The sequence below is a fragment of the Lampetra fluviatilis genome, chromosome 30, assembly GCF_964198595.1.
Source record: "Lampetra fluviatilis chromosome 30, kcLamFluv1.1, whole genome shotgun sequence".
NCBI classification, from domain to species: Eukaryota; Metazoa; Chordata; class Hyperoartia; order Petromyzontiformes; family Petromyzontidae; genus Lampetra; species Lampetra fluviatilis.
Window position 1 is genome coordinate 617559 of NC_136304.1, and position 26214 is coordinate 643772.

A 26214-nucleotide genomic window follows, 5' to 3' on the forward strand; every position below is an offset into this window, starting at 1 on the left:
CTAAAGGGTACTGGGAGAGATTCTCTACAGAACCTTAAATGTGTTCACGAGTATTGATTACATATCGTACTATTTGAGCTCACTGGTCTGTTACTTTTAATAAAGTGTGACTTTCAAAAAGACTCCAACCCGCTTTCGTGAACCTCTTTATTAAATCGTTTTGTTTCCGCTTCGTCCCCTCGCACGTGTACATTGTGCTATGCGGCACGGATGTTGTTGTTTTACCACGTGTAAGATGTTTGTCAATAAGTTTGCCCAATGGGTTGCTCTTGAAAACACTGCCCTGCGACGTTGTGAACATTTCCTGGATCAAGAGGCATCTCACCGTGACTTGGTCAATGCAGTGCTGGACGAAGGCCACGTCGGTCGCGGGGGATGTCAGACCACGCGGGCTGCCCACGCCGGGCCAGCGTGGGGCTGGTTCAGACATCATTGTCACCGACGTTGCTGGAAACCAAACTCAGGTCGCTGGGTTCAGAGAGCGGTGCGCTCAACGCACTACTCCCACGTCAATAAAATTAATTATTATGATTATCATCACCTAAGATACGCTGCAGTTAAAGCACAAATATCATGATCCCAGGTTCCCTTCTGTTAATCATTGGTAGAAAGGCAGCAACGAATGTGAAAAGTATGCCATGTGTGGAGAGGTCACGCTCATAGATTTTATAAAATAAAAAATATACCCGACACAGCAAGGCGAAAGTGATTCCACGTGTACAAACCACGAGGCACCTTTAATACGACATTCAACTTTTATGTTCGACACAAACTTAACACGGGAAGATGTATTTGACCGGAGTAAACTTGGAAACAGGGAATACATCCAGCCGATCACGTGCCATGTCTTAAGCAACGTCAAAGCAATACACACGACAGACGTACACATAAATACACAATCTCTGCGACGGTAAGTCAACTTCGACATTTTGTTACGATATCATTTGGGTTCATGTAGCATCAATATATCGTCTCTCTGGACATTTTTCATAATACTTTTCTGGCGTCACATACAAGCGACGTACGTGCAGGATACTGATACTCGCTTGTGCTTTTACTTGCGACGGCAGGCGGCCACTCTCAAGCGTCTCCTAGCAGCTCACCGTCACACGCCCACCACGTGTCGGGGAGATAAAACGGCTTTGCCCGAGCAAGTACATTTACAAGGAAGGTATCGGCATGTGAGTGCAATCGTGGTTCATTTGAATGGCAAACCCATGATCACACGCGTCAATGTTACAGAACAAAGTGCTGTAAATGTGTTAAATAGCAGGGAGCTGTTGACATTAGGCAAAAGTCAGGACTTAAAAGTGAAAAAACCAATGAGGCCATGTTACCGTGTTAGTTATTTTTGTGTTTGTGCGTGCGAGTGAGCATTTAAAATAACTTCGGCAATGTCCGTTAATAGGGTTACGTGATTAACATCTGATTTGCAAGATTAACATCATTTCGCCATTGCACATATCTCAGCACATGGAGCATTGTAAAACAACGGTGCATGCCTCCACGTGGAATTGTTTTACTAGTTTCATCTTTGTTATTTTAACTCGTTAGTAATTTTCTCAGTCTTTCACTGTGATAAATCAACTTCACAGCTTTAAATCAACAATCGTTGCGCATCCACATCTTGCTCCATCTGCCCCCTTGGTTCAGTGCTTTGTCACTAGTTCTATTCATTATTTGCCATCTCTTCCAGTGGATGAGTGCTGCTGCTCAAAGCACTTTTCTCAAAGCCGGAGGAGGAGCAACGTCCCAGGCTCTTGTTTGTTCTCCAACCCATGCGTTTCTTTTCCGGCTTCTTCGAGCGATTCCACACGTGAGCTCTACCACGCTCCCTTGACGGCTATTCATCTTTTGTTCCAATGCGCCAGTGACCAAATAAAAAATAATACAAAGACGAGGGGCTTCGAGGGGGGAATAAATAACGCGTAAGAATAATAACAACTAAAAGGCTCTCTTTCAAGTACGGCCCAAAATCTGGCTCAGAAAGACAAACATAAAACTCGAGGACAAACACACCCTTCACAACAAATCTAACATCACACAGACACATTAAGAGAATGTTAATTTAAGACAATGTATTGCACGCCTTAAATGTGCACCTCGCACCTTGTTCAATCAGCTGAATCCCGTCAATCAGCACATCCGTGAGCACCTACCTTGTTGTACGTTACATGACCGGGTCCCCTCTGCCTTCAACTAAACTCCTGGGCTACATTTTAATCAGGTTGCTTGTGCTTGTACAATAGTACTCTTTTCACAGTCATTGCAGAAACATGCCTCCCGTCCTACCCAAATTCCTCTTATCAATGTCAAACGGGAAGGGACATTTTTTTCGAGAGCCGTACAAGTGCTGTGCATTGTACTGCCAACCCCACATCAGCCGATGCGACCGAGACAGAAGGCGATCACGCTGCCCAGGAAGTGACAACACCGATGCTGCCTTGGCACGACGCATCCGTCAATGCAGCCCACGGCAAGCAGGCCTCTCCAACATTACCACCGCAGCCATCACATCCCACAAGTCCAGTGTCCTGCGAGCCGGGCCCTCCGACCTCCGCGATGGACGACGACGACGACGACGAGGAGGAAGATGAAGACAACGACGACGAGGCGGAGGCGGCGGAGGCCGGTTCGGCGCTGCCGCCGAGCGCGCCCATCGCCTCCTGCAGGCTGTCCCAGGCGGAGGGCTCGGGCGAGCGGGCCGCCCTGCAGAAGAGGCGCGCCAGCTGACGCAGGTGCTCGAGCTCGCGCTGCGCCTGCCCGTTGCGTTGCAGCAGGTCCTTGGTGCGCATCGTGATGTCGAGGAGCCCCGAGCGGCTCAGAATGGACACCGTGTTGTGGAAGCGCTGCTCGTGGCCTCCGGCGGAGAAGCCGCCGCTGCTGCCGCCACCGCCGCCGCCCTGGTCGGCGCCGGCGGCATCCCCCGATCCATTCCTCCCTCGACTCTGCTCCTCCCCTCCTGAGTCATTGAGAGCACGGGCAGCACGTCATTACTGCCATGTAGGTTCACGTCGCACCTCGGATTAGTGCGGTTGGCTACGTACGGTGCAAAAGAAGTTCAATGTACATACGTGGTTGTGCTGTACTGTATAGCTATCTGATGTGTAAAGCCGGAAAATACAGTACATCACAGATATATTTCTACAGCATTTCTTTATGATACATACGCAGGCAGTATCGTTTTTACTACACAGATTACAATAAATAGTGAATGCTTGGAATACTTGTGGCACAAACCTCTAGTCCAGCGCTTTGGAATCAAGGGATGGGTGGACTACTCAAGCATTTGTGTTGCGAGGTGGTCGGTTGACAATACAGAACAAGCGAATTAGAGAACCTGTCTGTGTGGACTTTGGCACGAATGGGTTTTCTTCAAACGCTCAAGTTCCCTCCCACAAGCAAAATAATCATTAAACAAGAACCGGCTAAACATCCCATAGAGCCTTCATACAAACTGATGCTTTTTCTTGTAAATAAATTACATTATTCAAGCATCCCAGTGGGATTTCTTAAAACTCGGGGTCCAGAAAGCTTAGTGGACGAGGGAAATTTTATTTTATTTTGGCGAGGAAGCCAATACCTTGCGTGTTTATTTTTATAACTACTTTTAACCTACTGGGGCCACAGCACAATTATTGTTTTAATGATTTCACCAGCTACATCCCAACAGAGCTATTGGTAATCAAGCATGTGTTGAAAGCATTTACACTGCTAATCTCCCTACAGACATTGCGCAATAACCTGAACATGATATCTCGAGCCTGTGCAGTGCATCGACTTAACGGTCTCTCTCACACAATCACAAAACTGTGTGCTCTTTACTTGTGCAGGCGCATTCAAAGCTTGCTGTTTAGAATACAAAGCGGAGCAGTGGCTCTAAGCAGGAGCTCCGTGACCCCGAGTTCAAATCCTGGGCACAGCGAAAGTGGACTGGCTCATCCCCACGTGAACAACCCTGCACTGACCGTCATGGTGAAGTATGGTCAAACGACCCCCCATGATCAAAACAGTGCAGGGGGACGTTCATCCAGGAGTGGATGGCTGATAAAGGACTGTTTCGATTTAAAGCTTTCGTGACTGCAGGGATTCATCTTCTTGGTTCTTTCGGTAAAGTCACGTAGAAGGGAAGTAATAAAATAATTATATTTTTATTATTTTATTAATAATATTTTTATTATTTTATTACTTACCTTCTACGTGACTTTACCGAAAGAACCAAGAAGAAGAAAAAAGGACTGTTATTAATTATAAATGTATTATTATTAATGAAGTTATATATTTTTATTTACTATTCTATTTACCAGGTAAAGCCCGCAGAGCTATTTGCTCTTTTTAAAATGATAACTCAAGGAAGTGGCTCATCATGTGGAAATGTGTAGAATCTAAATAATTTAAACACGTGTTTCTGAATGTCGAGGGAAAAACCGGAGGACCTCGAGAAAAATTCACATGACGACGGAGAGAGGCGTGCAAACTCAAAATATACAGGTGTCAGGGTCGGGCTCAAACCCACAACCTACTGCATACCAAGCCAGGGAGATAACATCTCGTCGCCATGGTGCCCTATACACAAAGAATGTCTCAGTACGAGGCTAACTGAATCAAAACCCAAAGCACACGTTTACGATTTTTTTTATGGCTTCACATAATCAAACTTGCGAAAACTGGCTGAATCTTGGGTGGCTGCACAACACGCGCTGCTAGCACTGTGATCCAACACGTGAACCCATGAACCTACGTGCTGCTAGCCCTGTGATCAACACGTGAACCCATGAACCTACGTGGTGCTAGCACTGTGATCAACACGTGTGAACCCATGAATCTACGTGGTGCTAGCCCTGTGATCAACACGTGAACCCATGAACCTACGTGCTGCTAGCACTGTGATCAACACGTGAACCCATGAACCTACGTGGTGCTAGCCCTGTGATCAACACGTGAACCCATGAACCTACGTGGTGCTGGCCCTGTGATCAACACGTGAACCCATGAACCTACGTGGTGCTGGCCCTGTGATCAACACGTGAACCCATGAACATACGTGCTGCTAGCCCTGTGATCAACACGTGAACCCATGAACCTACGTGGTGCTGGTACTGTGATCAACACGTGAACCCATGAACCTACGTGGTGCTGGCCCTGTGATCCACACGTGAACCCATGAACCTACGTGGTGCTGGCCCTGTGATCAACACGTGCACAGCATCCGCCCCCAGCACCACCTCTCTTTCCATCTTTATTTATAACCACGCTACTTATCATTTGACGCATATTCCAATATTGGGCCCTATTCAGTCCCGATGATAGGAATCTTTCCATCTGGTTTCGAATAAAAAACAAGGCACTGATGTTCGCAGTGTCACAGTTTGTCCCAGTCACCATGATCGAGCCACTGTAGGGTATTACGTCGACCGTGCACTGTGAAGCCATATGCGCTGTCCTTAATCTCCCATGCCACTCGATTTCGTATCATATAGAGATGAATAAAACCTTTTTGCACACATAACAGGGACACAATTACAAACCCAAGGCCGGTCCTCCATCATCACGACCATTAAACACCCAAACCAATTATACATTTGGAACTACAGGGTGTCTCACTGAAGGATTCGTGACTTTCACACCATCACCTGCTTAGCTTTCACGAAAAAAATTACCATTACCATGAGCTTTTATTTTTTATGACGTCTCTTCACCCAAACTCAAGAGACCATCGCATAAATATAAACCCACCCTTGGCCTCAATAATTCTGATCCTTGGTGTTAAGTTACAGGTCGTAGTGGGATGTCTGATACTGGGGCTGACCAATGTTTGTTAGCGGTTTATCTTACCACTGAAAAACGCGAACTTAGCACTCCTGTCATTCACACAGCACGTGTACAAAGGTTGCAGTCTCTGTGCCAGCGTCAGCAGACTGGATGACTTCACCCCTCGCCGAGTGATTACGCCGATTCCCTCTCCCAGATGCCGATAACACTGCCCCCCCCCCTCATCTCACACGCTCGGTGCCGCGTGCTGGGCTCACGGCTTGCAGACAAAACCTCGAGCAGGGCACACAACAACGAGGAGCCCGAAACCGTTGAGAGGTTCACCACCTGAGAAATAGCCATTGCTTGACAAAAACACACGTACATACATACAGCCTGTTGTCAATCCACTCCAGGATGAGGGCCTCCCATGTCTGTGGTGCATATGCGACCACACGTCACCACGCTGATGAGTGTGGGGTTGGAGAAGGTGGAGGGAGTGCAGAACGATGGATTTTGACACAATGCCCTCTGCACTATCCAGGTCCCATCTGCTTAACTTCTCAGATATGACAAGATTGGGTTCACCACAGGTGATATTGAACATAGAGAGAAAATAGATGTGGAAAATGTAGTTTTAAGCAAGGTTCAAATGCTGATTGTGAGTACCTATTAAGATACGCTACATCTTCCTGTGTTTGTTAACACAAAGCACCTAACAAGGCGTTGCACACTGTAACACCTTCCATTTGCGTTAGAGATTGCGGGTACCACATGCTGTTAGTCAGCACAGCACAGAAGGGGGTGATGCAGACAGCAGCACACCGGGCAGCCTCAGTGCTAATCTTCAAACGTTGCCAGGGCCTGGAACAGGTTCAGATGATGGTTGCCACTGACGTGCACTCCGAGACAGGGGGATACTAACAAGAACTACCACAATTTGGCAGAAGGCAAGGTACGATTTGAGGCCAAGAAGGTGGTAAAAGTTGTATGACAGGAGGGAGACACTGAGGTACTGTGGGTTTACAGACAAGGACGAATGACAACTACGTAGACATCATATTAGCACGAACAAATGTACATCCTCAAGGGGGCCAAATAAAGAATGCGAGTGTTTGTGGGCAAGTGCTCCAAGCGCACGAGTGGGTGGGTGGGTGGGTGAGCGAGTCATGGGCCCTACCGTGCGCGTGGCCACCTGCTGCTGCTGCCCCCATGCCCTCAGGCCCGAGGGGCAGCACCTCATCGAGGAAGTCCATCGTCTGAAGCTCATCCTCGCAGAGCACCGGAACCGGCACACAGGGTGCGATGAATGGAACCATCGCTGCTGGAAGCAGCGGGGCGTCCGCCACTACCTTGCACGGGGCCGGCGAGCACGGGGGCGACACCGCGGGTGAGCGGGGAGGAAACGCCGCACTGGGCGGGGGCGCCGCTGTCGACACCGCCGTTGCCACCACCGCCACCTCCTCTGGCGCTCCCGCAACTCCCGCAGCTCCGGCCGTGCCAAGCGCTGCCCCCTGAGGCTCTGCAAGTGGACCAATCGGGATGGATGGCCCCGCTGAATTGAGGAGCGATACAAGTGTGGTAAACTGCTGACTCAGCGGCGTGCGGTCCCTGTGTGACACCTTCTTCATGTGTCTGTGGCGATGGCGGCTGCGGCTGTGCTTCTGCCGATGCCTCTGATGCTGCGCTGCATGCTGGTGCTTACTCCGAGGCGTGAGCTGCGTATCACGCATCGTCACAACGCTTCCTTTTTTTTTGCTCCACTGCTGCTGATGCTGCTGCTGCTGCAGTGGCATCGGGCTTGCAGCACCAGCTACTGACGCGACAAAAGCTCGGGCTCCTTCACCGTTCGCGAACTGCGGGCGCTTGCCGCTCCACGGCCCCCCGTCCACGCGACTCTGAGGAGGAGGAGGAGGCGGTGGAGGAGGTGACCCCGACGGTAGCAGCGGCGATAGCGGAGACGGTGGCACTACTGACTCGGGAGCGGCGCCCTCCGCCTTGCCGGGTCTCGGCGCAATGCGCTGGTACGAATTGAAGATGGGCAGGTAGCCGCTCGTCTTGGCCTGCGGCTGGTAGGCGCATGGCTTCGGTTGGGAGGAGGGCGAGGGTGGCAGGGGCTGCTGCTCATGAGGCGTGGCCAGCGGCGGCCCTGGGACCAGAAGGATCTGAGAGTGATCGCCACTCCAGGCCTTCAGCTGTGCGTGCATCACTTGGGGGTCAGAGGTCATGCACAAGGGCTGCTCATGGCAAGGCCGTACATGAACCAGAGAGAGAGGCATGGGGTCAAGGAGGGGGGGGGTGGAAGGGACAGAGTCGGGAAAAGTGGGGTCAGTAAAAGACAGCAGGTCATGTTTTTGGCAAAGTGTAGTCTGACATTCACACATCTCCACAATCTCGGTAGTTAAAAAGAGTTTTATGTTGGAAGGCTTTTGCGCAAATAAGCCACACCCTAGAAATAAAAAAAGAAGTCAGGGAGGTAATGTTGAATAAAAAAAAGATCAAACCAGATTAACAAGATGAAGAACAAGTTTACAAATTTGCGACAGTTGTATAGATATGAACCTTAAAGTTGAAGACGCGCAAGTTCAAAGTGAAAACCATTGTAAATATGTATAACAAACACCTGCCTAGTTTGCTGAAAACACAATGTTTTATTAAAGATGTACCTGTAGTTGAAGCAATTTGGTTACAAGGAAATATTTGGCACTAACAATGCAAATGTATTCCTAAACATGAAACTCGGCAGGAAATCACATTTCACTGTTTAAACACCAGGCTTGCCGTGGACTTAAACACTCCTGTAGATATTCTTGGTTCTTTCGGTAAAGTCACGTGACTTTACCGAAAGAACCAAGAATATAGATTGCTGCAGTCAAGAAAGCTTTAAATCGAAACTCCTGTAGATATTAGTGTCACCCAAAAATATTACATTCACATGCTTAACTTCCAAAAAATAATCATGAAGTGATGTTGTGTGGAATGTTAATAACAAAATAAATAATGTCTCCTCCTTCCCAGAAGGCCTGTGTCCAATTCATTATGTGCAGAGACAAATTTGGGAGGAGGGCATTTATTTATTTTGCTATCTTCTCCAAAGATTCACAACTAATTTTTACAATGTATTGCTTTGAAAACTGAGATTTTTACCAGGCTCAAATATGATTGCAATTTTTTACTTCACCATTTTCAATCACTGCAAACTATTCTCAGATGCTCTCGTCTAATGAAGGGAAAAGACTGCAACACTAAAGTGTTTAGCATGTGTGTTAGTTCTGCAATTCAGAATGCATTCTTGTGAATGTTGCTCAGTCTAGTTAGAACTGAGAGTATTTGAGACGGAGCTGGGTTTAATGCGATGTCGGGGATTGGCTTATAATTTTTATTCGTAGTTACTGTTAAACCAAAATAACTTTTTTACTTTTTTCCCCAAGTGAGTTGTTTAGCCCATCGGCTACGTATGAGCTCTTTGATGAGAGTGCCTACGTGCGGTGCGTGCAAACGGCTGCTGGTAACATCGTCAACATACAACTGTAAACACCCCAAGCCGAACACAGCTATTGGTTCCCCTACAACAGGCCAACGTTGTTTGCAGTATCTCTCAATTTGCATGACACTGCACTTGGGTGGATTTCTGACACCAGACACATAGGCACAATAATGGGGCAACTTAACACATAGAAGCTTGGAAGAGCTCATGACAATAAAACGCTGCTGCATTTTACACTCAACATTTTCCACGCTGCCCATTGGTTTGGTCAAGGCTCATTAATTTCGATTTTAAACTAATGTATTAGCTAATAACTTTTATGCAGCACCACCCCGTATGCAAGTACAGTAGAACCTCGGAGATCGAACGCACCAGAACTCGAACAAATCGGTGTTCGAACGATATTTATGAACATTGTTTGCCCCGGAAACCGAACGAACGAACGAAATTCGGAGGTCGAACGGTCAATCGCGACTTGAAAGAACCTGTACGGCTGAGACGTGTATGGCCAGCGTGCATGACGCTTGCCCAGACAAAGGTTTTACCCCCTCCTCCTCCTCACCACCATCCACTCAAGCCATCAACTCTCCTTACTACAGGTAAAGTGAAGTTCAATGTTCATTTATTTCTTTTATTCCATAAATTTATTAATGTATTCCATTTATTTATTGTGTTTCTTGTTTTTTGTATGATTTTATGCATGTAATTACTGTAAACTTCCTGTAAAAATGCTTTATAATGAAATATTTCTTGTGTCTGGAACCAATTAATGTAATTTACATTCATTCTTGGGAAAAATTCATTCAGTGTTCGAACAAATCGGTGTTCGAATGGCCTTCTGGAATGAATTAAGTTCAATCTCCGGGGTACCACTGTAAATTTGGTGTGGACACGTAACGCATCATTTCTGCAGGTGGGAGGCGGTTCGGTGAATAGTAGAGATCATTGTGTCCAGGACTTGTACAAGCAGGGCAAAGAGGTGGCCACAAAAAAGGCAGTATAGCAAATTGGGCGCTGACGAACATTGTGCGTACGAATGTTTGAATGTTATCCCTCTGAAAGTGTCGGGTGACTCATCTGCTGCCCATTATTAGGGTTCTATGAAAACTGCATGACCACAACTATGAACAAAATGCAACGCATGCCTTTAATGCAGCATCTTTCCCCTTGGGGGGGAAACCTAAGCAACTGCTGTGTTGTGCTTTTCTACGGCAGACTTTTGAAGTGGCCTACATTGTCTTGTACCATCGTCATATTTTGTAAGACAGTTCATATTCTAGAAAATGTAACCATTTGTACACAACATCCCCTGCCTAGAACTATGGGTAGGTGGGTAATTAGAGTGGTAGATGGCAAGAAATCAGGTACTGGCAGGACATACACCTCCGATTAGCACGGGTGGATACGTACGGTGTGAAAGAAGTTCAACATACATACAGCTCGAACATTACTTTTCTAAAATGTCTTCATAATAAACGCTGAGAGAAGGCTACCGACTACGAAAATGTATCAAATTAAATAACAAGGCAAAATGTAACAACACAGTTGCGTACACAAACACAATTATACACAGTTGCTTTACTAACATGCCCCAGTTTCAAAGTTGAACAGGGGTTGAAATGACCGGTTAAAAGCGTTCATCGTGAGCCCAACGCGCATGAGAAAAAAAGATCTCGTCAGAACACGCGGTTGAACGCATGACCGTAAAGGGCAGCCAAAGGGTATTTGTCAGACTGGCTGGGAGCCATGAATCCACCACCCCCACTGCCCTTCGGAAATCACACAGCAGCACACGCGCTCAGGGGCTACTGCAGTTCACCTCTCATTCCTGAGACGCTTACCGGGGCACCCACACACCCGTTTTTACGTGTAGTTACTTCTTAAACAACAAATCTGGTCTATGAACAATGATGATGCACCTGTCATTACGAGAAGGCTCTTTACCAACAAGAAAATATTGACACTGCCTATGAGGATTGCTTGAAAGGGAGATGCTAAATACAGAAATAGTTTGTATGTCAGAAGCTAAAAATTATAAAGCCTGCAATGGTGCACCGTGAGCTGGCAGAATGAATGAAAACTAAAATGAAATCCTCATTGAGCATGCTTTAATTGCTTGTTGTAACAAACTACGGACTGAAAGGAATTGGTGCCGACTGTCGATGTGCCATTTCATTACCGTGGGGGAACCGTGGGGGAACGCACGTGAAAACATTTATACATGTAAAGTTTAGAATGAGGCTCAAGATCAATGACACAAGTACACACAACCGACGTCAATTCTAATCGGGCTGCGTGGAATTGACAGTTATCACATTATATAACCTTGGTTATTTCGGTAAAGCCACGTAGAAGGGAAATCATAAAATAATAAAATAAAACAATACAATTCTCACGACGTTTCGATTGCAACACAAGCAATCATCATCAGGTGTGAACTTTTCTTGCTGTGGTTTTCACACCTGATGATGATTTTTCTATTTTTATTATTTCCCTTCTACGTGACTTTACGGAAAGAACCAAGAATATGAATCCCTGCAGTCACGAAAGCTTTCAATCGAAATAGGTAACACATTCTATAACCTTGATACCAGCGCTGGTAATACTTGGAGGTGTCATTATCCAGATGTCACTGCCTAATATGCAGACAACATTGAAATCCTGGCAAGTGCTACCACCATAATGTTGACTGGTGATTCCAGTTTTTAAGTGTGATGTAGGCATTGCTCAATATCACAAGGTTGCATTTTTCAGATATAAATTTGGTGAAGAAATCAACTTGTGCCTATATATATTCTGCATGCGTTGTATCATATGGAGAAAAAAAATGAATCCATTTGTGAACTGAATCGTGACCCTCAAATCACAATAAATCATCAAACCGTGCACGAGACGCTTTTGCGATGATTTCACCTGGTTGATGAAGACATTCTTGAGGATGTAGAACGAGTGCAGGCCAGGTTGAGCGAAGGTGCTGGTGGACTGCGCGACCGCCTGGGGCTTGGCTCCCACGCCACCACAAGCCCCGTCGCCGCTGCCCAAGCCTTGCCGGCGGACGCCTCCTCCATCTCTGCCCTCCACCAGGCTGTGATGCTCCGAGCTCGTGTCTGCCAGGCACCAGGTGGGCAGCGCGGGTTTATTAAAATGATTTTCAGTTGATGCCCCCCCCCTACCCGCCCCCCCAATCCTGCCACCCACCCAATTATATTCCAATTACCTATGACCAAATCATCTGAAATGCATCTGGACACCAATGTGGTGAGATGTTAACTACCTCGCCTGGTATACAGGAGCTCGTGGGTTCGATTCCGATTCTGGCGCCTGAATATTTGGAGTTTGCGTGTCTCTCTCCCCGTGGTTACGTGGATTTTTCTCTGAGTCCTCCGGTTTTTCCCTCCACATTTAGAAACATGCGTTTAGAATATTTGGCTACTATAAATTTGCACATGATAAGCCACTTCGTTGAGCTATGATGTGTGGCCAGGTCGCTTCTGAAAAAGAGCTAGAAAGCTCAGCGGGCTTTACCTGGTAAAATAAAACGTTTATTTTTTGTCTTATCTTGTCAGTTCTCAGAAGATAAGCAGGGCTGAGACCGGATAGTGCTTGTGTGGGTGAAAACAATACACAATCAGGTTGTCCTAAGGTTGTGAAGCTACGTGGTGAGCAACACAGGGCAGTGCAGTGAAATCCACTGGGTGTACCGCACGTATCTGCACCCACGCTTGTGCTCCCTGCCTTCACCAACCCACGCTCACCAGCGTGGTGAAAGTCAAATAGCCTCACAGCCGCACGGCACGTGGAAGTCCTTATCCAGCAATGCATTGACAAAGGGCTACATATAATTGATGTTAATGAGTTACAGGACTTGTACATAACTCGATATGCATAGAACTATTACAAATACCAAATAGAATATTAATCGGCCATTCTAATCTCCCCCTGTCATTGCGAAATACGTAAGCGAATGTTATATTAGTAAATAAATGGTATATACGACAATGTTAGTGTTGTGTTTAGCTCATATCAGTAACAGCGCACGTGTTTCCATTCACATGTGAGCATGGACATGTGTTGTACAATATTAATGCACACGAAGCCTTCAACAACTCATAAAAAAGTATAGATATTTATTTATAGATACCCAACTATTATTCACTCTTCCTGATATCCATGGCCCTTGAATGGATGGGTGGAACTTTCTATTGTATGCCTGCTTTGTCTAACCATTATGTGTTTACCGCAGATAAGAGCAGTAACCTGGAAGTGAGGCCAAATTCATCCCACTGTGCGTGTATCTGCAGACAGTGCATTTAACTTGCAGACAGTGCATTTAACTTCCAGACAGCGCTAAACTAACTGTACAATTAATCACACTTTTCCTATGCTGCCGAATATCTTCATAAGGTATGTTGTGCTTCTGAGTGTGAAAGCAAATCTCAAGAATTCTGCCCCCTCCAGCCCACAACTTACCTAGCACATACCTTACCATCCCTCATTCTACCGCCCCCTCCTCGTCATACACCACACACCCTGTAGCTCGTCACCACACAGCAATCGTCATGCACCTCTCACCAATCACATCCTACACCCATCAGAGACCCCACACCACTCACACTGCCACCACTTACCACACTCCTCAACACCTCATATCGCTCACAATGTCTCGCTTTTACTTACTGTCTTGAAGTCAAATACCCAGCCCAGCCCTTAACCCCCCAGCCCCCCCGCCATCACCTAGTGATGGCTTGCAGAGTATCCACTCTCTGTCTGCCGCTTTTATCTCTCTGTCTGTCTACCTCTGATTCTGTTTCCCTTTCACCTAACTCCTCCCTCTCCGACCTCCTGTCATCCTCTATATCCCTGTTTCTGGCTCCATATCTTCCTTGCTGTTCCTCTCCAGCTTCCATCCCGACCCCACGTCCTCATATGCTTCGCAGTTGTTGCTTGTACAGCAGCCTCCACTTCTGCTACCGTTCGCCGCAGCATTCTCGATGCACCGCCGTTCCCCGTCCTCCAGCCCCCACCCCGCAAGAGCCGCTGGCTGCTGTGGTCATGTGATTACGGCGCTGCACAAACAATGTAAATATCCTCCTTCGAATTACTTATTCATTTTCCATCCGGCCAGATCTGAATGTAAAATGTCTGGCTAGATTTTGGCCACATTCCATATTTGAAGAGAAAATTCGGGACACCCCTACAATAAAGGTCAGCAATAATAGTGGTAGAGGTGAAGGTACTGGTGGTGGTGGTGATGGTACTGGTGATGGTGGTGGTGATGGTGGTGGTGATGGTGGTGATGGTGGTGGTGATGGTGGTGGTGATGGTGGTGGTGATGGTGGTGGTGATGGTGGTGATGGTGGTGGTGATGGTGGTGGTGATGGTATTGGTGATGGTGGTGGTGATGGTGGTGGTGGTGATGGTACTGGTGATGGTGGTGGTGATGGTGGTGGTGATGGTGGTGGTGATGGTACTGGTGATGGTGGTGGTGATGGTGGTGGTGATGGTGGTGGTGGTGATGGTACTGATGATGTTGCTGCGCTGGCCCGGTCAGTAGTGGGTGGTGATAAGGCTGTTCGTAAAAGCGTGCCGCATTTTTAGTATCATCCTCGACTTGTCACGGATAAGAGAAGTATCGTGGCAGTTGGCGAAATATTCACCCTAATGCCGATACGTGGGTTTGACCTGACCTGAAAGTGACCCAAAAGTTGTCGACTCGAAGTTTAACATTCATCCAATAATTCACGCTCAAGTGAATATAAGAGGAGTAACACCATGGGACCTCCAGTTTTAAAGACAATGCATATACTGTCAGAGCATGTTTCTTGTTTGTATTTTCACCACAAGTATCTGTGGTTAATGCAGACATGATTCCTTGCAAAACGTTGGTGTTTTAACATCTTAACACCTGTTTTGTTGCCAGAAAAAAAAGGAGTAACCCTAAAAATTATAATTATTGTCCATGCTGCTTTGAGGGGATATGAGGTGTTAAATGCGGGAATAAGCACAGATAACTGAATTAACCAAAAAACGTCCCCTGTATCAGTGCAGAGAAGAGGAGTTTCACTGTATTCACAAATAGCTCTCGAGGTATGAACAAATTATATTCCCTTTGTTGACAAATTGTGGCTCAACTGATTCTGAATGACAGTCAGAAGGTCACATGACACTTAAAAATATTGGTCAACCAATTTATAATCATTGGTCAACCAATCTTTTTAATGGTCATGTGACCTGCTATTTATAGGAGAGGCTATTTATAGAGGATATTTAAAGCCTCTACTGAATGCTCTATAACATGAATTTCACGAGTGTGGATTCCTTGGTGATAAAGGCACTGTTCACCCATCACATAATGCTCTGTGGGAAATATGGATGGATATTTTTGTGCAGTCCCAGAGGCGGGACAAGAGAATGGGCTTCAGTCACGCCTGTCCCCTTTGTGGTTGTATTTATAGCAGCGCTCACAGCAACGAGGGGTACACAGGCTGTCGCTGAAGGTCAGTCGCAGCACATAAGCAATCTCTGCAAAGCCACTGGAGCATTGTTATTCGCAGAGACATTAAAGAAACACTCGATAGGACTTGACGTGAATTTCAGTGTCGACTGAATTTCACTTGAGTGCTCTTTGAAAGAGTTACATAACAGTATAGGAAATTCAAGTAAAAAAGATAAAAAGTCTGAATTATGCATTTATTTCAAAAAAATTCTGGCCTACGCGTAAGTACTCTGACGATATGGTAGGTGCACGGTTATGCAAGTATGTAGGTAGATAGAAAGCTGGTCTTTAAATTATTGATGTGAGACCCCATTTAAATTATAAAAGGCGAGACTTCATTTAGACACCATATATAATTTTCAAGGGAAGCCTGGAATAAATTTAACAAAAACATGAAATAAAATCACAACGGTTCTGGGATTAACATCACTATACAGGCTATACAAAAAAGCAGATGTAATGCAAACACAACCACATGTGCTGGTTAGTGATTATCACGTGCATTTTGGAATGGAAAGCTACCAGAGAATCCAGAATCCTGCTCAGAAGCAGAGCTGGTAGGAGCTGTGGCCTTGGGCAACGTGGACCGTGGAGTTCCTTCCTTGCGCACGGCCTCCATCGCGCGTCGCCGCACCGCCCGCACACCTCTGTTGCAACGCCACACGAAGACAAGAGGCAAATACACTCCCTATAGTGGACATGGACTGTTGGAACAAGTGCTGCGAGCGAGTACCTATGAAAGCCGGCATGGCACACAAAGGGGTGATGTAGCCCGCACCACGCCAGGCTGTTGTTGTCTCCCCTGTGCTGATGTTTTACATAATGCAACCTGGTACTCATTTAAGGCTGAGTTGACATAGAGGATGTCCAGGACTAGGATAGATATTTGCCACTGACATTAGCCATGGCTGGGGATTAAACCCAGTTCAACGGATTTGTATAGCAGTGCACTAACCATCATACTACTGCTCCACAATTGCACAACACCTACATTTTCAACATATCATTCAGACGTGTATGAGTAAGCGATTCAAATATACATTTTTTTACAGCTGTTTGAAAATGATTTGTTATATACACTTGTCATGGCCCAGTAAGTGTTTACACATGGGAGCTTAACATGAACCCATTTGACACGAAGCTCATATTCAGTTCTGAGGGTGTGTTCCAAACAGCTTCTGCTCGTAACACAAGGGGGGAAGACTGTCGACAGGACTGGTTCCCCCTTGGCCAACCAACACCAACCACTATATTGGGACACCACGGTGGCGAGATGTGAACTACCTCGCCTGGTATACAGGAGGTTGTGGTTTTAATCCCAACCTGATGCCTGTTTATTTAGAGTTTATATGTTCTCCCGTGGTTGTGTGCATTTTTCTCTAGGTCCTCCGGTTGTTTCCTCCACATTTAGAATCAACATGCATTTAGAGTATTTGGCTGCTGCTATAAATTTCCACGTGATAATCCACTTTATTGAGCTACTATTTGTGGCCAGGATGCTTCTCAAGAAATTGTTGAGTTTTAGTTTTGTTTGGAATCTGTAATGCTACTGCATGGGTTTTTGGGGGTTCCGTTGTATAGCACTCTATCTCTGTGATGCATTAATGCATCAGCAGAACAATTCCACCTTCATCAAGTTGTCCCCGGGGTCCCCGAGGAACCCGCCCTTGTCCGCCTGGGGGCCCAGCAACGAGGAGCCGTTCAAAAACAGTACGGTTTAAATAACCATCCCGGTCATCCTATTTATTCCGCCACCGTCGGGCAAGTGGTCGCAGACACAAGCCGGGCTGTGGTTGCCAGCTGAACTGGGTCGTTCCTGGGTTCGTGGGCTGTGGCATGCCAGCGGTCGTCGGGGTTGTATATAGTCTGGGGGTTGGGTTATTACGGTGCGTTCGTTAATGTTTTTTTTCTTGTTGTTGTTGTGTTGACTCGCGAGTGGAATGGCGGCTGTTGTTGTTGGTTGTTGTTATTATACCGCTACGTGAGGTATAGAGGTCAGCCGGGACGGCTGTCTTTTTTCACAGGGGGGGGGGGGGTAATGTAGTGATATAGATTGGGTCACTACGGCATGTAGCACTGGCTGCAGGCAAAACTGAGCTCGGCTGCCATGGCAACCCTGTTGGCCAGCAGGTGAGGGGGTAGGCGGGAGGAAAGGATGTGGGGAGGTGACGGTGGGGGTACGGGAGAAGCCCGGGAACCTTCTAGGTTCTAGAAAGGGGGCGTAGCCAAGGAAGAGATTTAAGGGGGACCCCGGAGAGGACTCAGGGCCGTTGCTGGAGTTGACCCCTGGAGCCAGTCAAGTCCTGTCAAGTCAAGTCTCGTCAAGTCTTCGTCATCAACAACATCGTCTTACCCTCGTCTTCAGCGTTGTGTGTCAGGCAGTCCATTGCTGTCCTCACCTCACTGTGCCTGCGAAGGCTATAAATAAATAGAGTGCCTCCTGATATAGGTTCTCTCTAGTCTGTCACTACACGTGTAACACCCTGCTGTGAATGCTACTAATGTAGACTTCAGCGGGTATGGTACAAGCTTTGACACACTACACTTAATGCTCCTTAAATGTGGTGACTTTACTTCACGAAGAAAACGTGATGCGTTATGCTGGATTAAGGCTGTTTCAATATTGCGCTTTAGGCTAACCACATAAATACATTTCTGCTGATTTAACTTTTAATACTGTTAACATGTGGGTTTGGATTATCATCATCAGTTCTGGTTAATCCACTGTTGGATGAATGTCTCCCCAAGCTTCTGCCACCTCTGGATCCTGCAATCTAACAATTCACCTTGTGCCTTGCCAACGAACTGATTTCATCATTCCACATCCTCTTGGACTGTATTCCATTGTTTGGCTAAATATTCGTAGGTTTAACCTAAAGCATAATCTGGTTTTATATAAAGTGGCATTAATGTGTGCATATGTTGTTTTTAATTAACAATACAACCATGTACACATTTTTTTAATGGTTACACATTCGAAACCGAAAGTATCAATTGTTTTTTTTTTGCTGTAGCAAGTTGGGTCTGCATACAAATTGCTATTCCAATTGCAAAATCTGCCAATAATAATACAGAAACCATGTATACTGTTTATGTTGGCTCTTAAGGCAAGAGGACTCGTTTAAGATTTTCTTCTTTGGCATGATTTTAAAGGATGTACCTGTCAAGTTTTATTTCCAGGGCAGAGCATAAATATGTATGCTCCAAGTTGACATAAGAGTTGCTTTAAATAACGGTTGACTTGCTTAAGCAAGCCGTATTGTGGAAACATTTTTGGGGAAAAAATTGTCCAGTGGGTTTGTTTTAATTCACAAACATGGGACTCTTTCAAGCTTGCAATTTAGTTAGGTACTTTTTGTTTGCAATGCACGCAATCATTTGTGTTATTCATCCTCCAGGTCAGATACATAAAAGGTGATTAAAGGCAATATGATGAATTGAGCTAAGTGCATAGTAAATGAATTTAAATCTCGAAACTTAGTTTAATTCCTGTAACTCAGGGACCGTACTGACTCTCTACAGGTTGATGTAGCTGTAGTGAGTTCTACTGAGTCGCAGACGTAGACATGGAGGCAACATATTTATTCAGTTCCAACACACGGGGTAACTTCCCCTTAACAGAATAACAAGCTAAGGTGGTGACCACCAGGCTAACTACACTAGTTACAACGTAACCGCTACTATGGACCAGGACCAACGACTTCGGCCCACGTCGTATTGGAGACTCGTTGAACGGAGAACGTAGATTAAGGGTTTCTTCCAGGATGAACAACAACCCTGGTCCCTCCCGGGACCCGACTTATATTCTCTGTGGCGAGGCCGGCTCCGCCCTTGGCCACGTCCACCTTCCAGAATCCTCGGGAAGGATCTGGGTCCCGATCACGTGACCACCCCTAGCCCCCTCTTGGGGCCACTTTGTCAACTTAACCGGTCACGTGTCCTTCCGGGTCAATCAGAGTGGCATGGCCTCACACAACCTCATCCTTTGGTCGGCACCCACACAGCCTGTCCTGTAGGGTCGGCCCTGCACTTAAAGCGTGGTGCCATCTAGTGCTATTATTCAGCGCACACCGGGCCCCTCTAGGGCCGGTACTACACCAACACCATTGTGGTATCCGGCGATGTCGCTACATAGCCAATAACCTGACAGACTTTTGTGTTTAAAGTTATCTGCAAGAAACCCTGCAGTGTTGTCACAACATACCTGACGATAGCTGGTTGTGAACCAGTTTTAATGCTGCACCATAGAAGTTTAGTGCCCATAATGCCACTGATATTTTTCCTTTCAAAGCCCACATTGACTAAAATTATGCAAATGTATATTAAAGTATATTAAAGGTTGAGACCGAACAGATTCGTGAATTTAGATGCAATTATAGCAAATTTGAGTGACATGTATTTTATATCAAGCATTTAGGTCAATAAAGAACTTAAAACCCTGGCTCTGATAGTGTGGTTTATCTATTACAATGTTCCGACAATCATCATAGGTTGCTGTCACAATGGTACAGAGTGAAATATAATACAAATATAGGTTTGCAAAGTTCAGATAATCTGATTGAGGATTTGGTGTTGGGAATGTGCAATTAGTTCATTGGGGTACACCAAACTGCACAAAATGTCAGTTACAATTGTATTGACCCATGTGCCCCTTGCAATAGCAGCTTCTTGTATCAATGTCTTCTTCCCTGGTTTAAAGTCAAAGTGTTCGTGATTATGGCAGACTGGCCTGCCAGGACTACACAGTGGTTTCTTATTCAAGATCAATTGAAATACTGTATTCTTATGCATCATCATCACCGTCATCATTCATGATCATGAGGGATAGCCATGGCCATTGACATCCCTCATGCAATAATCCATATAGCTCCTGCACACAAGCTGATATCATTGATCCATCTCCACAGCTAATGTCCTCCAGGGCATAGATTGGACCACCAGCCATATACCCTTCTCGTAAGTCTAATTTTTCTGAAAAATAAATCTCCAATTCATGTTCTTCTCTCTGTATCTCAACGGTTATTCCAAACGTGCAATTCTCTATGCTTCTTTGTGGACTTTTCAGATAATTATATTATTTTATTTGTCAATGTCCATGTTTATAATCCATAAAAACAATTATGTATAATGTATAAATAGCTTGTATTGACAATAATTAAAGAAAAGTACCTATTGAAAAAGTCTCAAAGCATCCCAATGAAAATTAACACAATATAAAAAAAAACTACGATTACAATGTGAGTGAATGGCACGGCCGCTCTAATCTACAAAGGCATCTTGTTCTCCCGTGGAAAAAAAACACACACAAAAGGAGCAGGGCTAAGCGTATGTTGCATCAGATCCTCAGAATTTAAAATGTGTGTGCGCTTAGTGGAAAATCACTGGCTCCTTGGACATAAAAACGATATCCTGCTTCTGTAATAGGTTCTTTGACAAAGTGCTAATCCACCTACAACTTCTGAACTGAACAATTTGTGCTGGATTACTGAACTTATTGAAACCCTAAAACGTAACCATTATTTAGATGGCATTGTTCAAGTTTTGCTTTTTGTAAAAAAAAACTACATCACCCCTAAGCATGTTATGCTTTCTCAATTGTATCTCTTACACGTATATATTAGGGCTGAACGATTAATCGATTTGAAATCGAAATCGCAATTTGAAACAATGCGATTAGCAAATCGCAAAGGCTGCGATTTTTTGCGATTTGAAAAGTCCTTTTACTTTCTTATCGGAATTGTTTAATTTTGTACTATTATAACGTTATTTAACTTAACAATTGTTCCATGTTTGATTGTTCTATTTCAATTAAAACATTTTAATAAATACATGCTGGAAGCAATTAATATATTTTAAGTTCTCATCCTTGCATTAGAATATATAGAGCAGTTCATATTTTGATGGTATGATGTGGTAATGCTCCGTCACATGTTTTAAATCTATTACACAGTGAATATTGAACTGCAGCTTGACTTAAACACATTTAATCGCAAATCAAATAGTAATATCTGTCAGAAAAATGGCAATTAGATATTTTCCCCAAATCGTTCAGCCCTCGTATGTATCCTTCGTGAAACTATTTGAGAACATGTTGAGACTTCAGGTCTCATTTTCAAAGGTGACCCAGAAAACCGTCATCCAACTAATATGAATACGTATTTTAAATAACAGTACACAACAAACATAATATGCAGAGATGTGCAAAAAACAACCACTGTGCATATGCAAATCTTCATCAGCATTCCCTAAAGTGCAGTGATTCTCTTGTCTAAGATCATCATGAAATACATTTGAGCAAATGTGGCACACGGACAGCACAGTGCTGATGTCTTTTTGAACCACAATGGCCATGTGCTGAACGTTATAGTTTCCTGGCCTGAACTATTATTCTGTTGTAATTTCACGTCAGAAACGTATGAGCTATTAAATACATGAAACTAAATCGTATTCAGAATGGCTCAGGAGGCAATACAATTGTCCATTCAAAACTGGTCAGCTATACTGAAAGCAGTGTTTTAAATGTTATAGACATGCAATGTTTTATTAATGAACGTGTTGCATTTTGGTAAAACTATTTTCATATTCAGTATTCATTCTATAGATATAAAACAGGCATTTTTACTGCAAAGATTTAAACATAACATTAAGAAACTGGATAAAATAGGTGATAATTTCCGAATAAACACGATAACACGAACTTAAACCAGTACATAATTTTACATAGGAGCCGGTCAGATTACGGAGATCTTCACAGTGGCGGACAGACTTTTCTACTTTAGAATGAAGTGCAAGGCGAATTGAAAATCAGGTCTTAACATTAAATATCACCAATAGCCAGTCATACGTTAAATATTTGATTAAACACTCGGGCATTCTATGCGAAAATAAATACAAATTTTGTTTTAAACAACGCGTGAGACTGAGGTATTGATTATATTAAAAACTCGCACTTTATTAAAGAGGCATTTTGGCTCAGAGGACTTTCAGCCGATTTGAAGGGTTCATTTTTGTAAACACCGATTAGCTACGTACGGTGCGAAGGAAGTTCAGTGTACATACAAGTGAATCCGTTTCATGGTTTAAATTATAAACCACTTGTAGTCTACAATTATTTTATTTAAAAACTGTAATGCAACCCCAGGACCCCAGTTGCAAAAACAAATAAACGAGTTAAAGGGATATCGCTACTTGGATGAGTGGAAGTCGTAAAATACTAAAGCCTCACTTGTGAGTCATTTCGACTCAATAGGCTCAGGGCTGGCTTTAGACACTCAAGATAAAAGCCGAAATAAAACACAGCAGTTGAAGATTAAAAAAATCATAAAACGTCAACAATGCCCGGTTCGCCAAACCATTCACATCGCAGCAGAAGCAGACACACAGACAGACACACCGCGGCGTTGTTTAAAAGCAATGCACAGAAACCACGCCCATTTAACAAGGATCGTGTATAACAGCGAGGCAACAGGCTCGTGCCGTATGCACAGGAATACGATCTTAAATTAAAAATTGTTTAATTTAAATGAAGCAATGGTGGACGGCACTGTACACACACACACGTACAGTAGAGCATTAGGATTGCTACTCACCAGCAAGGCGCTTTTACAGAGCGACCGACTCGCGCGAGTATTCTGCCCTTGGTTAAACGCGGGCGATTACCTTGACCATTAACTCCGTTCTGTATTTCACAATTCTCATTTATATTTGCGCTCAATATCAATTAAAAACAAACGCGTCGACTGACAGTGAGGGAGCAACTGGCCTCGCGCCAGGCGGTGCGTGGTGACGTCACGACGCGGCGGCTCATCAAAACGCGGTGACGTATCTATCAGCGCGATGACGTCACTTCAACGCGATCGCGTCAGAAATCTACGTACGGAGGTGGTTTTGGCGCCCTGTGAGGCCGACGACGCCGACGCCGTAGCGCGTGACGTCATGACGTTGGAAGCGCGGTGACGTCACTACTCGCATGTTTCGCCTCGTGCAGAGTGTGGAGGGGTGGGCAAGGGATTATTTTGAGATTCTTAGGCTTCAAAGCCATTCAACTCCCAAAGCTGTGATCCCCCTACTAATTAAGTATGGGTTTGACACCAGTTACCCATGTCAGCAGCAGCAGCAGCCAGGATCAATCCACTGCTGGGTGAAGGCTTATAAATAAGCTAGTTTAAGGACGGCAAAAGATAAACGGTGTTGTACACCAGATAAAAGGAATCAATCCAAATAATTATCATTGTATTATTGTATTATTTATTCAGCTTCTTTCCCCAGGCACGCCTCTCTGTCTCACGGGTCTCATGACTCCTTGACAAGAGGCTCCTGTGTCGTTTTCACAATTGGGGGCATGATTGTTCTGTAGATTCCAATTGAGTCATTTTATCCCAATCGAGGAACATTCACCGGGAACTTTTGCAATGCCGTGCAATATAAGTCACAATTACGGGGTAACTCAAGGCATGGGATCAAAGGCTGAAAAGTGGAAAAAGACGGAATGCATAGACCCATGAGAAGGAGCGGATCACGCCGATAACTGAACATACGCAGAATTAAGATTCGTGTAAAGTACATATTTTGGTGATACTGCGTTGGCAGTGGTGCATAATCACAAATAAATAAAAACTCAACACATTTGTCAATAACAGTATCCTAAAAATATTTTATTTTATTCATGATCCCTTTCATTTCCAGTCAAACCGCTAACACCACCAGTGGCCGGTGAGATCTGAAGCAGCCCTCGGATCCCACCCGCCCGCCCGCCCATTGTCTCCAACACGAACTGGCCAGCGAGGTGAAGGGGAGTAACAACATTGTCCTGCGGAGGGAGCTGGTAGGAACGTTGGGTTGCTCGGTCAATGGCCAGGGTCAACGGCGGCGTGGTGTATTCCGCAAATATGCCCGACTGTGAGGGCGGGCACAAGCCGGCGTGAGTAGGTTAAACGTTGAGTTTTATAAGGGCACCACGGGGTGACCAGCCCCTCCCCACCCAGCCCCTCCCCACCCTCCCCACCCAGCCCCTCCCCACCCTCCCCACCCAGCCCCACCCCCCACCCAGCACCGCCCCACCCTCCCCACCCTCCCCTCCCCACCCAGCCCCACCCCTCCCATTTCTGCGGATAGAGGCTGCGGGATTTAGGTGAATGTGAACCGCCGATGTTGCAACTGCCGGGCTTGGGAGATCGAACCGGTGACCTCTGGCTTTGCACATTCCAGTGTGCTCACCATTAGACCACGCCAGCATCATAAGACGACGTGGAAATTCTACCCAGCACAATCCTACACGCAACGCATGGAAATACTGAGAGCCAACAAACCCTTAACAGTCTTCCACATGTTGATGAGAATTCACCGCAACAAAAAATGAATAGCGATGTGAGTAAAAACAAACCATGTGATGTAAATATTGTGATGAAAAGCATAAACGCCACGTGTTCCTAATCCATACTGGATGTGGATAGTGGTTCTGTACCCTCCACGTGTTACAGACACGTGTATGTGCGCGTCTGACTTTCACGACCCACGAACTACTACAAACCGAGCCATGCCATTGGGATCTCGCACGTGTTGAACCGCAACCCCTTGATATTAAAGCGCCTTTATATAAATGGCAACCCTTTTAAGCTAACCATGTGCTGGCTAACCAGCCCGCGGTGATGTGTTTTATATTGCTTCCAAGTTTGACCCGAAGCCAACTCCAGCCGCCCGATTCCATATCGCGGTCGTTGTCTTTTTTTCGGGTGGCCATATTTCAGTATTTGTTCACATCTACTTACGTATGTTTTTATTACAGTAACTTGCAATGCACGCGGGCTATAATTACGTGTGATTAGGATTTCAGCTCATTTGGTATAGCAGCAAGGCTCCGCAGCTATGAGATTATAAGTTAACATCCTGTCAAGGGTCGACTCAGCCACATCATCAATTATCACCGCCTTCATCACTGTTATCCACACCATCAATGAGATCATCATCGCAACCATCATTACCATTATTATAGTATGTCCATCATCTATCAATCATTTCATCAATCATTATTATCACTCATCATCATTTCATCAAGTATCACCGTCATAATAAACCATCATCAGCATCCCATAATGTGCATCTTTAATTAATGCCCCACTTTGGACTGGCGCCAGCCTTTGTCCTGTGGATAGACAGGTCTCTGCCATACGAACGTGAAATTTCCACCACTGGCTGAGGCCCACCAATTGAGAATAAGGGTTGTTCCACATTCACTTGAGAAGTTAAACTTTGATTTGACTTGATCTATTGTGACAATGTGTTTTCAAGATAACTACCTCGCCTGGTATGCAGGAGTCATGGGTTCGCTTCCGACCCTGACGCCTTAGAATCTGTATGGTCTCCACCTGCTCGGGTGGATTCTTCTCCGGTCCTCCGGTTTTTTTCTCCACATTTAGAATCAACGTTCGTTTAGAGTATTTGGCTGCTAGAAATGTCCACACAATAAGCCAATTTGTTGGGC

At 45.2% G+C, this 26214-nt stretch overlaps 1 protein-coding gene across 1 annotated transcript; it reads right to left on the reverse strand.

The window, feature by feature from the left end:
• Positions 1 to 705: 705 nt before the first annotated feature.
• On the reverse strand, positions 706 to 23535 carry LOC144943100 (uncharacterized). Its single transcript, XM_078870271.1, has 5 exons — positions 23324 to 23535; positions 16257 to 16381; positions 12152 to 12345; positions 6932 to 7988; positions 706 to 2962 (listed from the first exon to the last, which is right to left on the reverse strand). Exons 2-5 carry the CDS (start codon positions 16351 to 16353, stop codon positions 2409 to 2411), a joined length of 1902 nt encoding a protein of 633 aa, XP_078726397.1. The 5' UTR covers positions 16354 to 16381; positions 23324 to 23535; the 3' UTR covers positions 706 to 2408.
• Between the last annotated feature and the right edge of the window lie 2679 nt (positions 23536 to 26214).

What these genes read in the sequence shown, in the direction of transcription:
- LOC144943100 (XM_078870271.1), bottom strand. Translation starts at nt 16,353, where the DNA reads ATGGAGGCCGTGCGCAAGGAAGGAACTCCACGGTCCACGTTGCCCAAG. An exon ending in GCAGGATTCTGGATTCTCTG is followed by an intron (nt 12,346 to 16,256) that starts GTAGCTTTCCAT and finishes GGTGCCTGGCAG; the next exon opens with ACACGAGCTCGGAGCATCAC. An exon ending in AGCAGGTGGCCACGCGCACG is followed by an intron (nt 2,963 to 6,931) that starts GTAGGGCCCATG and finishes TCAATGACTCAG; the next exon opens with GAGGGGAGGAGCAGAGTCGA.